The following is a 12435-nucleotide window of genomic DNA, read 5'->3' as shown; positions in this document are numbered from 1 at the left end:
AACATTAGCATTACAATCAAAATGCATTATTTCGAACCTTTTGACCTGGAGACAAGGTAATGATGCTGCTTCCCTCCTCAGAATGAAAACTATGTGCTAAATGGCAGGGGCCATATGAAGTGAATCGGGCTATAGGAAAGGTGAATTATGAAATTAGTTCGCCGTAATGAAAAATAAATTTATCACATAAAATTAAAATTAAAGCCCTGGCAGGCAAGGGAGGCCTTATTTATAGCCCCAGGCAATATAGAGGATGATTTGGGCCCCGAGCTATAGGCCTCTAGCACAAAGGACATTTCGATGGGGGAATAGTTACTTCCTGATCAGCAAAAGGAGCTGCGTATGTTAATTGAGGAATTCAACGATATATTTTTTCTGACGTGCCCGGTAGAACTAACCTTGTTAAATATGTCATTGTCTCTCCCCCAGGTGTCACAGTGCAAGAGAGACCTTATCGGATTCCAGAAAGTCGACGAGGTGGCGTTTGCAAAGAAGTATGGAACATGCTCGAACTTGGGGTGATTGAGTCTTCCAGGAGCGAGTGGTGCAGTCCAATTGTGATAGTGGCTTCTGCGTTGATTTCCACAAGGTAAACGCTATTGCCAAGTTTGATGCCTATCCCATGCCTTGGGTCAACGAGCTTCTATATAGACTGGGGACAGCAAGGTTTATTTCCACTCTGGATCTGACGAAGGGATATTGGCAGATCCCGTTAACTTGTAGTTCTAGAGAGAAAACCGCATTTTCAACACCAAAGGGGCTGTTTCATTTCACACCATTTGGGCTACATGGTGGGCCCACTGCCTTCCAGAGACTGATGCACCAGGTTTTACATCCACATTGTGAATATGCGGCAGCGTATATTGATGATGTGGTGATTTACAGCTCCACCTGGCAAGAGCATTTGGCTAGGATCACAGCCGTCCTTCAGTCTCTAAGGGCAGCCCGGCTGAGAGCTAACTTGCGAAAATGTGCGTTTGCCAAAAAAGAGACACAATACTTGGGATTTATAATGTGGAACGGCAGGGTGAAACCCGTTGTCACCAAGGTCCAGGCCTTGGTGAACGTGGCAATCCCCAAAAACCAAGGCTCAGGTGAGGTCTCTACTGGAGTTAGCCGGTTATTAACGCCGCTTTATCCCCGAGTATGCCACGGTGGTTAATCCCTTAGTTGACCTCACCAGGAAGAGCGCACCAAATTCAATTAAGTGGTCAGAAGAATGTCAGGGGGCGTTTAATATTGTTAAGCAGAGACTTTGCCAGGCCCCCACTCTCATTACTCCAGACTTCACCAAGAGATTCATCCTCCACACCGATGCGTCGGATGTCGGTTTGGGTGCAGTCCTGTCCCAAATGGTAGATGGAGTAGAACATCCCATTTTGTATACAAGTAAAAAGATGCTCTCTCGGGAGCACAACTACTCCGTTGTCGAAAAAGAGTGTTTGGCCATCAAATGGACTACTCACTCTTTGAGATACTACCTGCTGGGGCACTCATTTGATCTCGTCACTGACCACGCCCCACTCAAGTGGTTAAGCACAATGAAGGACAGCAATGCCCGGATAACTCGGTGGTATCTGGCATTGCAGCCCTTCATGTACCACATGGTAAACCGTGTGGGGAAAGACCACCAAAATGCGGATTATTTTTCCCGAGAGGGGGAAGTAATGGGAAAGGTAGATTTAGCCGAGTGTTCCTTCGGCTCCACTCTGAGCAGTGGGATATGTGACAGAGATCGAATGGTGCTTGGTGTTAGATCTCCCTCTCGACCTGTGAGGGCACTGTGTAATGGGAACAGAGTACCCTTAACCAAATGGCACTACAATTTATTCCGTAGGGTAGGTGGAAGTTGGTCATTTAGGAAAGGGGTGCAGCTACGGTATCCAAACTCAATGACCCAGACGGTAAACAGTGTGGCATCTGAGTATTGGAGGAGCGGATGCGCTCGTTAACCTAGGGGTCATGAGCGAGGATATACAGTAAATAGGGGTTATAGCTGACGTGATCTGTTCCTTGGTAAATGGTTAGTGTTGAAAACCTACAAGGAGTCTGTGTACTGTTTCGTGAACCGTGAGTTTTGTCTTGTGTTTGTTAGTGTTTTGTTAACTGTTGTCTGTTTTTTAATAAACTATAGTTAGCGAAAGCCAGCGTAAACCCGGACATCACTTTCACCCCTGCATTTCACTGAGAACTGTATTACACCACTTGCACATATTCACTATCACTAAGAACTGTGTTTGTGTTTTGTGTTTAGTGTTGGTGTGTAAAACTAGACTTTTGGTTACGGGTCAATCCCGGGGAATTACAAATACCGAGTGATACACGCCGCTGTATCACTCCATCATTATCATTTACAGGTGTTTGCCATAAGGCTCTGGACATTGTTAATTAAATCAATAAACACCTTTGCACCTGGAAATCGTCTGTCTTTTTTGTATCCGCTCTACACTGCACTCACCTGTATTCACTCACCACTTTGCCACAGTTACCCATGCACAGAACTGCATACAATGTGAAAGGTATGCAATTTAACAAAAGATTAAAAAAAAACAAAAACAACAACAACAGTTTCCAGAATTAAAGCAGTATCCAGTCAGTATTCAAAATTGCAGGATATAGTGCTCGATAAGGCCCTAATGTCACAAAACAACTAAAGATCATAGATTTAAAAAGAAATACATCACAGCATCTCAAACTGTTTAATGATTAACTGTTACATTACCCTAGCTTGTCTCGTTCACTTTGCTTTGGCTGCATTTTGGTCAGGTGAAACTGGAGGAAGCGCTGTGTAACTGCACAGGGTCTCACTATTTACCGCAAAAAAAGATGCAAAAAAAACCACACACAAAAAATGCAAACAGTAAAATATAAAGCAAAATACGGTAAAGAACAACAAAGATATAATTAAAGATAAAGATAAAATATAAAGAAATTGCCACTGGCATGCATATTCATGAGCTGTCAAGACGAGCATGGTTTCGTAGCGGGTAGATTTATTGTCTGTATCTATTAATTAATAGCAACTGCTTCAGACTGATTTGGCATGCAGAGAAAAAAAAAATGCGGGCTGCGACGGTGTGGCAATGTGCCCCACCCCTGTGTGCATATTATGTGTTGTATGTTGCGTGTGTGTGTAAATGTTGGTGTATAGTCATTGGTACACGGGATATAAACGGGTCTGTGTTTCACGTGTATTTAAAAAGTGTAGATTTGTATTTAGGCACGAGGAGGGCACAAATCACTTCACGTGCTGGTTAAATGTAATATGTGAGCACGGGGTTGCACAGAATTAATTCACGTGCTGGGATTCAAGTGAATAATTAATTAGTAATTGAATCCCAGCACAACAGTATATATAGATGCACGTTTCATTCAGTCAGGGTTGGGTGTTCGGTGAGTGGAGAACGGGATTGGAGACGGAGGTATTTGTGTGAAGAATAATAGTTACAATCTGCTCACCGTGTTTTGTTCGTCTGTCTGTGCACTGTCTAGTCCGTTTTGTTCGTCTATTTATTTTGGCCTCAAGTGCCGTGTGCTGTGTTTTGTGGCTTTGTCCTGGACTGCTGGATTTTTAAGGGGGGAGGTGGCCATTGAGGCCATGTGTGCTTTGCACAGGGGGGGGGTATATGTGGCAATGTGCCCCACCCCTGTGTGCATGTTATGTGTTGTATGTTGCGTGCGTGTGTTAATGTTGGTGTATAGTCATTGGTACACGGGATATAAATGGGTCTGTGTTTCACGTGTATTTAAAAAGTGTAGATTTGTATTTAGGCACGAGGAGAGCACAAATCACTTCACTTGCTGGTTAAATGTAATATGTGAGCACGGGGTTGCACAGAATTAATTCACGTGCTGGGATTCAAGTGAATAATTAATTAGTAATTGAATCCCAGCACAACAGTATATATAGATGCACGTTTCATTCAGTCAGGGTTGGGTGTTCGGTGAGTGGAGAACGGGATTGGAGACGGAGGTATTTGTGTAAAGAATAATAGTTAAAATCTGCTCACCGTGTTTTGTTCGTCTGTCTGTGCACTGTCTAGTCCGTTTTGTTTGTCTATTTATTTTGGCCTCAAGTGCCGTGTGCTGTGTTTTGTTGTTTCAAACCTTTTATTTTCTGTTCTGTTTATTAAATGCTGAGCAAAAGCATTCGCTCAGCTTCACCAAACCACACATCTCTGTCTGTTTATTTCCTGCTTCTGGTCTGACGCCACCCACTCCGGCCGTCTTTGTGACAGATGGATATTCAAATAAATTGTAACATTGAAGAGATGGGCTTTGCATCAAAAAAGTGGTGACGGAGTCGGAAATCACGTGTGACAGGTAAGATCATTAATTTGTTACATATATATATATATAATGGGGATTGATTTTATTCTTAATACATGGATGGTAAAACGCGACTGACGTGTATCTGAGTAACGGATATCCGAGTGCTGACTGTATCCCCTTCTGTTGAGAAATTACATAGATATCAAGGACGTTATTATTATTTTTTTTAAAAACAAATGATTTGCATAAAAGTGTACTGGTAAATTAAAGCCTATATGTAATTATTTTACACTTATGTGTTCTCTAATTTAATATTGAAAAAAACCTTCCTTTTAAAATCATGTTCTAGGTATTCACAGTCGCCATCTAGAGCATTCTGTTTATTCTGGATGTTTGCTTTTCACTGCATTCTGTAACTCCATCCACAGTAATTCTGAATGCTTTCATTTCAAATAATGAAGCATTGAACTTGTGTTTTAGTGGTATGGCAATTTTGTTTGGCATAGTAATTTTACATACCACGGTTTTCTCGTCTGGTTCCTCAAAATAATTCCAAACGTGACTTTGCCTCATTCCATTGTTTAGAGATGCAATTTTATTAAAAAAAATATATAACAAACGTCAGAAAAAAACACCTTTCTTACTCCATGTGTACTGAACCATAACAAGCCCACTACAGCATGAACACATAGTGTACCAATGAAGTGCCAGATCAACCGAGAATAAAACCCGCCCCATTGTCAATCTTTCTGTTGCACCAATTAGAAAAGCTACTTGGAGGCAATGCCAACCCCCTTCCTTTTTATAATATTGTGACGAAGTGCCCGCCCCTGTGTGTATTTTCTGTGTTATATGTTGTATGTTGCATGTGTTAATGTTGGTGTATAGAGATACACGGGATATAAACTGGTCTGTGTTTCACGTGTGATTTAAATTGTATATTTGTATTTAGGCACGGGATTGCACATCACTGCACGTGAATTTAAAGTATAGTATGTGAGCACGGGGTTGCACAGAATTAATTCACGTGCTGGGATTCAAGTGAATAATTAATTAGTAATTGAATCCCAGCACAACAGTATATATAGATGCACGTTTCTTTCACTCGGGGTTGGGTGTTCGAGAGTGGAGAACGGGTGAGAGAGAAGGAGAACGTAAAGAAAAGGGAAATAATAATAATAATAAGTGTTTTGTACTCGCCGTGTTTGTTTGTCTCCGTGCACCATTTGTTAAGTGTTAGTTCGTTTTATTTGTCTATTTATTTTGGCTTAAAGTGCCGTGTCCTGTTTTTGTGTTCTGTTTGTTAAACCTTTTTATTTATTTGGTTATTAAACGCTAAGTGCAACTATCGCACTCAGTTTCTCTCATCATCACCGTCTGTCTGTGTGTTTCTCTCTCTGGTCTGAGTTCCTCCCTGCAGCCTGTCACACGTGGTGTCAGAACCGGGACGACAGCGCCTTCAGGACTCAGGCCAGAAAGGGTACTGCGGGTGATGTGGAAAAACCCACAGGACTGTATATAAAAAAAAAAAATAATAATAAAAAAAAATAATGGGAAAGAACAGCCTGAAGAAGCAGCAACAGCAGAGCAAAGGGGGAAAGGAGGAAGCAGGACTATGGTCACATCACCTTGCACTGCTCCGTCCATGTGGCTCTTCGGGCACTGTCCCGAAAGATGGGATGGGGGGAAGACACGGAGGAGTGGTTCCGCCGGAAGACTAGGAAACCAGGACCCAACCGGCTGTCATTACCGTTGTGCCCCCTCTGCGAGGGTAAGCATTACTTTGCCGTCTGTCCCTTCCGCAGTTATGAGGAGGAGCCTGAGCGTCCACAGCCCAAGAGGGAGGAGCCAGAGCGTCCACAGCCCAAGCGGGAGGAGCCAGAGCATCCACAGCCCAAGCGGGAGGAGCCCGAGCGTCCACAGCCCAAGCGGGAGGAGCCCGAGCATCCTACGCCTGAGCGGGAGGAGCCCGAACGTCCTACGCCTGAGTGGGAGGAGCCCGAAAGTCCTACGCCTAAGTGGGAGGAGCCCGAACGTCCTACGCCTGAGTGGGAGGAGCCCGAACGTCCACAGCCCAAGAGGGGGGAGTCGGTGCATCCACAGCCCAAAAGGGAGGAGTCGGTGCGTCCACAGCCCAAAAGGGAGGAGTCGGTGCGTCCACAGCCCAAAAGGGAGGAGTCGGTGCGTCCACAGCCCAAAGAGAGGGAAGTTGGGGCTTCCATAGCCCTAGGACCCAAGCTGCCAGCAGAGGGAGAATGCCTGCTGGTTCCACCTCCACCAGCAGAGGAAGAATGCCTGCTGTCCCCATCTCCACCAGCAGAGGGAAAATGCCTGCTGTCCCCATCTCCACCAGCAGAGGAAGAATGCCTGCTGGTTTCCCCTTCCGAGGCAGAGCCGCACCAGTCCCCTGCAAGAGAGGCAGAGCCACACCAGTCCCCTGCAAGAGAGGCAGAGCCGCACCAGTCCCCTGCAAGAGAGGCAGAGCAGCACCAGTCCCCTGCAAAAGGGGGAGACTACACGCTGCTCCCACCTTCGTCGCCAGGAGACTACACACTGCTCCCATCTTCACCGGCAGGAGCAGAGCAGCCGGAGCTGCCTCTGCCTCTGCCACCTTCACCGGCAGGAGCAAAGCATCAGGAGCTGCCTCTACCTCCATCACCATCAGGGGAGAGGAGCAGGAGCTGCCTCTCCCTTCACCAGAAGGACCAGGACTCGATGCTGGCGGTCCTCAGCAGCCCTTGCATAGGCAGCTGAGGGAAGCACGGGGAAGAACCGCCCGGCCGCAGAGGCCGAGAAGAGGGCCAACACCCGCATCCCAGCTTGTCCTGACTCCCTGCCTCGCTTCGCCCAAGGATGCCTGCCTCGCTTCGCCCAAGGATGCCTGCCTCGCTTCGCCCAAGGATGCCTGCCTCGCTTCGCCCAAGGATGCTTGCCACGCTTCGCCCAAGGATGCCTGTCTGGCATCGCCTGGGGCTGCCTGTCACGCCGCATTGCCTGGGGCTGCCTGTTGCGCCGCATCGCCTGGGGCTGCCTGTTGCTCCGCATCGCCTGGGGTTGCCTGTCACTCCGCATCGCCTGGAGTTGCCAGCCGCTTCGCTTCGCCTGGGGTTGCCAGCCGCTCCGCATCGCCTGGGGTTGCCAGCCGCTCCGCATCGCCTGGGGTTGCCAGCTGCTCCGCATCGCCTGGGGCTGCCTGTGGTACTGTGGCCGGAACCCCACCAAGGGGAGCTGCCAGCCACGAAGAAGGTGGGGGAGGTCAGGAGACCTGCTCCCACTGCAGCAGTTTCGCTGCCGGAGATCGTGGGGGAGGTCCGGAGACCTGCTCCCACTGCAGCAGTTTCGCTGCCGGAGATCGTGGGGGAGGTCCGGAGACCTGCTCCCACTGCAGCTTCTTCACTGCCGGAAGTACTGTGGTCGGAGCCCCACCAAGAGGAGCTACCGGCTACGAAGAAAGGGGGAGAGATCAGGAGACCAGCATCCCCCCGCAGCAATTTCACTGCAGGAGTGGACCAGCATGCTGTCAGCCGTGCCACTACCGGCAGGGGTGCTGACAGCATTTCCAGCCATGGGCCCACTGAAGCCTCCCTTCCCAGCCCGAGACTTTGTTCTGGACTGCTGGGTTTTTAAGGGGGGAGGTGGCCATTGAGGCCATGTGTGCTTTGCACAGGGGGGGGGGGGGTATATGTGACGAAGTGCCCGCCCCTGTGTGTATTTTCTGTGTTATATGTTGTATGTTGCGTGTGTTAATGTTGGTGTATAGAGATTGGTACACGGGATATAAACGGGTCTGTGTTTCACGTGTGATTTAAATTGTATATTTGTATTTAGGCACGGGATTGCACATCACTGCACGTGCATTTAAAGTATAGTATATGAGCACGGGGTTGCACAGAATTAATTCACGTGCTGGGATTCAAGTGAATAATTAATTAGTAATTGAATCCCAGCACAACAGTATATATAGATGCACACTTCTTTCACTCGGGGTTGGGTGTTCGAGAGTGGAGAACGGGTGAGAGAGAAGGAGAACGTAAAGTAAAGGGAAATAATAATTATAAGTGTTTTGTACTCACCGTGTTTGTTTGTCTCCGTGCACCGTTTGTTAAGTGTTAGTTCGTTTTGTTTGTCTATTTATTTTGGCTTAAAGTGCCGTGTCCTGTTTTTGTGTTCTGTTTGTTAAACCTTTTTATTTATTTGTTATTAAACACTAAGTGCAACAATCGCACTCAGTTTCTCTCATCATCACCGTCTGTGTTTCTCTCTCTGGTCTGAGTTCCTCTCTGCAGCCAGCCTGTCACAATATCCACCCTTACTGTGGCATCAAGTTGGAAATGCGACGGGCTGCTGTATATGATGATAAATTACTAAAATGAATGCATTAAAAAATATGTGTTCTGGTGAAATATGTCACGTGACCGGTTATACGTCTAGCATATTCAACGTTTAACCACTTCTTTACAGTTCATACGTTTAAACATTTAAAATTTCCATCCTAGAAAGGGTTAATCTTATTACAGTTTTTCTCAATTGCTAAAGCAAAATTCCTGAAACTATTAGCACAATTCTCAAAACAGTTAACACAAACACCAAAACACCATGTTTTCTTTGCAAAATACATCAATCTTATTGCTGTTGCTAACAATCAATGCTCGTTATTTTAAATAACATCTGTTATCAAATGTTAACGTGGTGTATAAAAGGCTGTGATTCCCAAAGGAAACAAGTTGCAGTGTGTGAAAGCATGGAGCAAGCAGAGGAAGGTGCTCATGGACGTGGACGTGGACGTGGTCGCGGTCGTGGTATTGTGGGCAGACAGCCCGGACAAGTGAGACAAAAGCGTGCTGCTGTCTCAAATGAAATACGACCAGACTGTCATTGATCATGTCATCAACAGAGGCTTGACAATGAAAGCAGCTGAGTTGATAGTTCAACCAAACCTGAAACGCTCCACCGTTGCATCTATCATCCATACATTTCATACTGAGAATCGGTAAATCAAGTGCATATTACAAACATACAAATATATAATTATGAGCATGTTTTGTGTCACATTATCATTTCACAGTAAATATCCAATGTGAATGCATTACTCTGCTTTTAGATCTGAAAGGAAATCAAATAGTGGTGGCCATGGTTGTCTCCTCACTGAACTGCAAGAGTCGACAATAACTGAGATGGTCCGTGCCAGTAATGACATCTGCCTTCGTGAGATACAGAGCAAGACTGATGATGACAATGATGTATTTCATGGTGTGAACAATGTCAGTTTGTCAACCATTGACCGTGTTCTGAAGAGTCGCCATGTTTGAATGAAACAACTCTATGTGGTACCTTTTGAAAGGGTGAAGGAATTACGAAACAGTGAAAGGGTGAAGGAAATTCGAAACCAATATGTACAAGTACGTTTACTGTAATTTTACTACAGTAATGATAATGCAAAATACGACTAGTTACACTAACATGATATGAAATGTACAATTTCTCAATTACTGAGTCCTATTCTGAGCAGGGACCTTAGTTCTGTGAAATGCGTTCTGCTGGTCTCAGATTTCTTTCTTACAGAATAAACACACCCGAACATATCTTTATATGTTTACAGAGAATGATGGAGTTTGATGCCAGCATTTCTCCATATGACTAAATCTTCGTTGACGAGGCAGGCTTCAACTTGGCAAAAAGACGCAGACGTGGCCAAAGCATCATTGGACAGAGTGCCACTGTGGATGTGCCTGGGCAGCGTAGAGGGAACATCACTATGTGTGCTGCCATCTGGCATAACAGAGTTGTTTGCTGCAGTCCATTGCTTGGTGCATACAATACAGAGCGGCTGCCAGTCTTTCTTGGCATCCAACCCAATGCAGCAGTGGCAGCAGGAGGCGAGGTCACACCGTTTGTCACTATTTGGAACAGTGTGAGTTTTCATCATGCTGTGGTGGAGCAGGAGTGGTTTGCTGCACATCCCCGCTTCCCGGTAATGTACCTTCCACCGTATTCCCCTGTTCTGAATCCTATTGAGGAGTTTTCCTCCTCCTGGAGGTGGAAGGTGTATGATCACAATCCCCATGAACAAGCCATGCTTTTCCAGGCCATGGATGAGGCTTGTAATGACATTACACCAGAAGACTGCCAAGCCTAGATCTGTGACGCCAGACAATTCTTTCCGCGTGGTTAGAAAGGAATGAGTGACTCGCTGATGTTGAATAAATATAAATGTGTATATGTATATGTGGAAGGGTGGTGGGCAATTCACTGACACAAGGAGACAGTACTTTATTTGTAACGCTGCTCAGGCGCACTGATTTATTTGGTACAGTAGATGGCGCTGTTGTCTGTGGACTGGATACTGACAACAGTAACCAGAACCACAGTGTTTACCAATACAGGTACAGGCACAACAAGTGCTCGTAAATAATAATGAAAACCAAAGGCGAAAGAAAAAGGGAAAATAAAACACAGTAATGAAACTACAAACAAAAAGTGCTGCTTACGCAGTGCCCCCACTTCCGCTAAGCCGGTCAGAACAAGCCTCCGTCCTATGCTCAGTTACCCTCTATACACTGGGATGGCCGGAGTTCCCCGTACAACTAAGCACGTCCCCTCGGGTACGTGGTGATTTCTGTTATTTCTTTCCTCTTTAAATTCTTTTAAGGCCGGCTGTTTTCCCCAGCCAGGTTTGCCTCGTTTTATTTTAAAACTGACGTCTTTCGTCAGTGTCACTGGGTATTCCCCAAACACGGCCACCCGAGCGCCCAACCAAACCAGATCTTATGGGCTGAGCAGTCTCCCAAGGCCCGCCCCTCAGCCACTCAGAGAGAGGGAAAGCACACACACCCTCTTCCCCACCTCTCCGTGTCATCGCCATGACCGACAGGCGGATCCCACGAGACTGCTGCCCTCTACCTGCAGTAATACAGATGTGCCAAATAGTCAGTCCAGATCTCCCCTGTTACAGTATATTTTTATGTTGTGTCTGTGTGTCTGTGTGTGTGTATATGTATATGTGTATATATATACACAGACGTGCTCAAATTTGTTGGTACCCCTCCACAAAAAATGAAGAATGCACAATTTTCTCTGAAATAACTTGAAACTGACAAAAGTAATTGGCATCCACCATTGTTTATTCCATATTTAATAGAAATCAGACTTTGCTTTTGATTTTTTATTCAACATAATATTGTAAATAAGAAAACAAATGAAAATGGCATGGACAAAAATGATGGGACCGCTAACCGAATATTTTGTTGCACAACCTTTAGAGGCAATCACTGCAATCAAACGTTTTCTGTAGCTCTCAATGAGACTTCTGCACCTGTTAACAGGTAGTTTGACCCACTCTTCCTGAGCAATGCTCCAGTTGTCTCAGGTTTGATGGGTGCCTTCTCCAGACTGCAAGTTTCAGCTCTTTCCATAGATGTTCGATAGGATTCAGATCAGGACTCATAGAATGCCACTTCAGAATAGTCCAATGTTTTGTTCTTATCCATTCTTGGGTGCTTTTAGCTGTGTGTTTTGGGTCATTATCCTGTTGGAGGACCCATGACCTGCGACTGAGACAGAGCTTTCTGACACATGTATCGCTCCAGAATGCCTTGATAGTCTTGAGATTTCATTGTGCCCTGCACAGATTCAAGGCACCCTGTGCCAGGCGCAGCAAAGCAGCCCCAAAACATAACCGAGCCACCTCCATGTTTCACTGTAGGTATTGTGTTCTTTTCTTTGAAAGCTTCATTTTTTCGTCTGTGAACATAGAGCTGATGTGACTTGCCAAAAAGCTCCAGTTTTGACTCATCTGTCCAAAGGACATTCTCCCAGAAGGATTGTGGCTTGTCAATATGCATTTTAGCAAATTCCAGTCTGGCTTTTTTATGTTTTTCTTTCAAAAGTGGAGTCCTCCTGGGTCTTCTTCCATGGGGCCCACTTTCGCTCAAAAAGCGACGGATGGTTCGATCAGAAACTGACGTACCTTCACCTTGGAGTTCAGCTTGTATCTCTTTGGCAGTTATCCTTGGTTATTTTTCTATCATTCGCACTATCCTTCTGTTCAATCTGGGGTCGATTCCTCTTGCGGCCGCGCCCAGGGAGGTTGGCTACAGTTCCATGGACCTTAAACTTCTTAATAATATTTGCAACTGTTGTCACAGGAACATCAAGCTGCTTGGA

General features: G+C 45.7%; 1 protein-coding gene across 1 annotated transcript in view; it reads left to right on the top strand.

Annotated features, from left to right (window-relative positions):
- Nucleotides 1–1012: 1012 nt before the first annotated feature.
- LOC131701795 (uncharacterized) overlaps nt 1013–12435 on the top strand; it is a 58649-nt gene continuing 47226 nt past the window's right edge. The window contains exons 1-2 of the mRNA XM_059001728.1: nt 1013–1094; nt 8989–9097. Of these exons, the coding sequence (XP_058857711.1) occupies nt 1013–1094; nt 8989–9097 (191 nt within the window). The remainder of the gene's footprint in view (nt 1095–8988; nt 9098–12435) is intronic.

This window comes from Acipenser ruthenus, chromosome 26 (assembly GCF_902713425.1).
Source record: "Acipenser ruthenus chromosome 26, fAciRut3.2 maternal haplotype, whole genome shotgun sequence".
Lineage (NCBI taxonomy): Eukaryota > Metazoa > Chordata > Actinopteri > Acipenseriformes > Acipenseridae > Acipenser > Acipenser ruthenus.
This window is presented reverse-complemented; position numbering and strand designations above follow the sequence as displayed.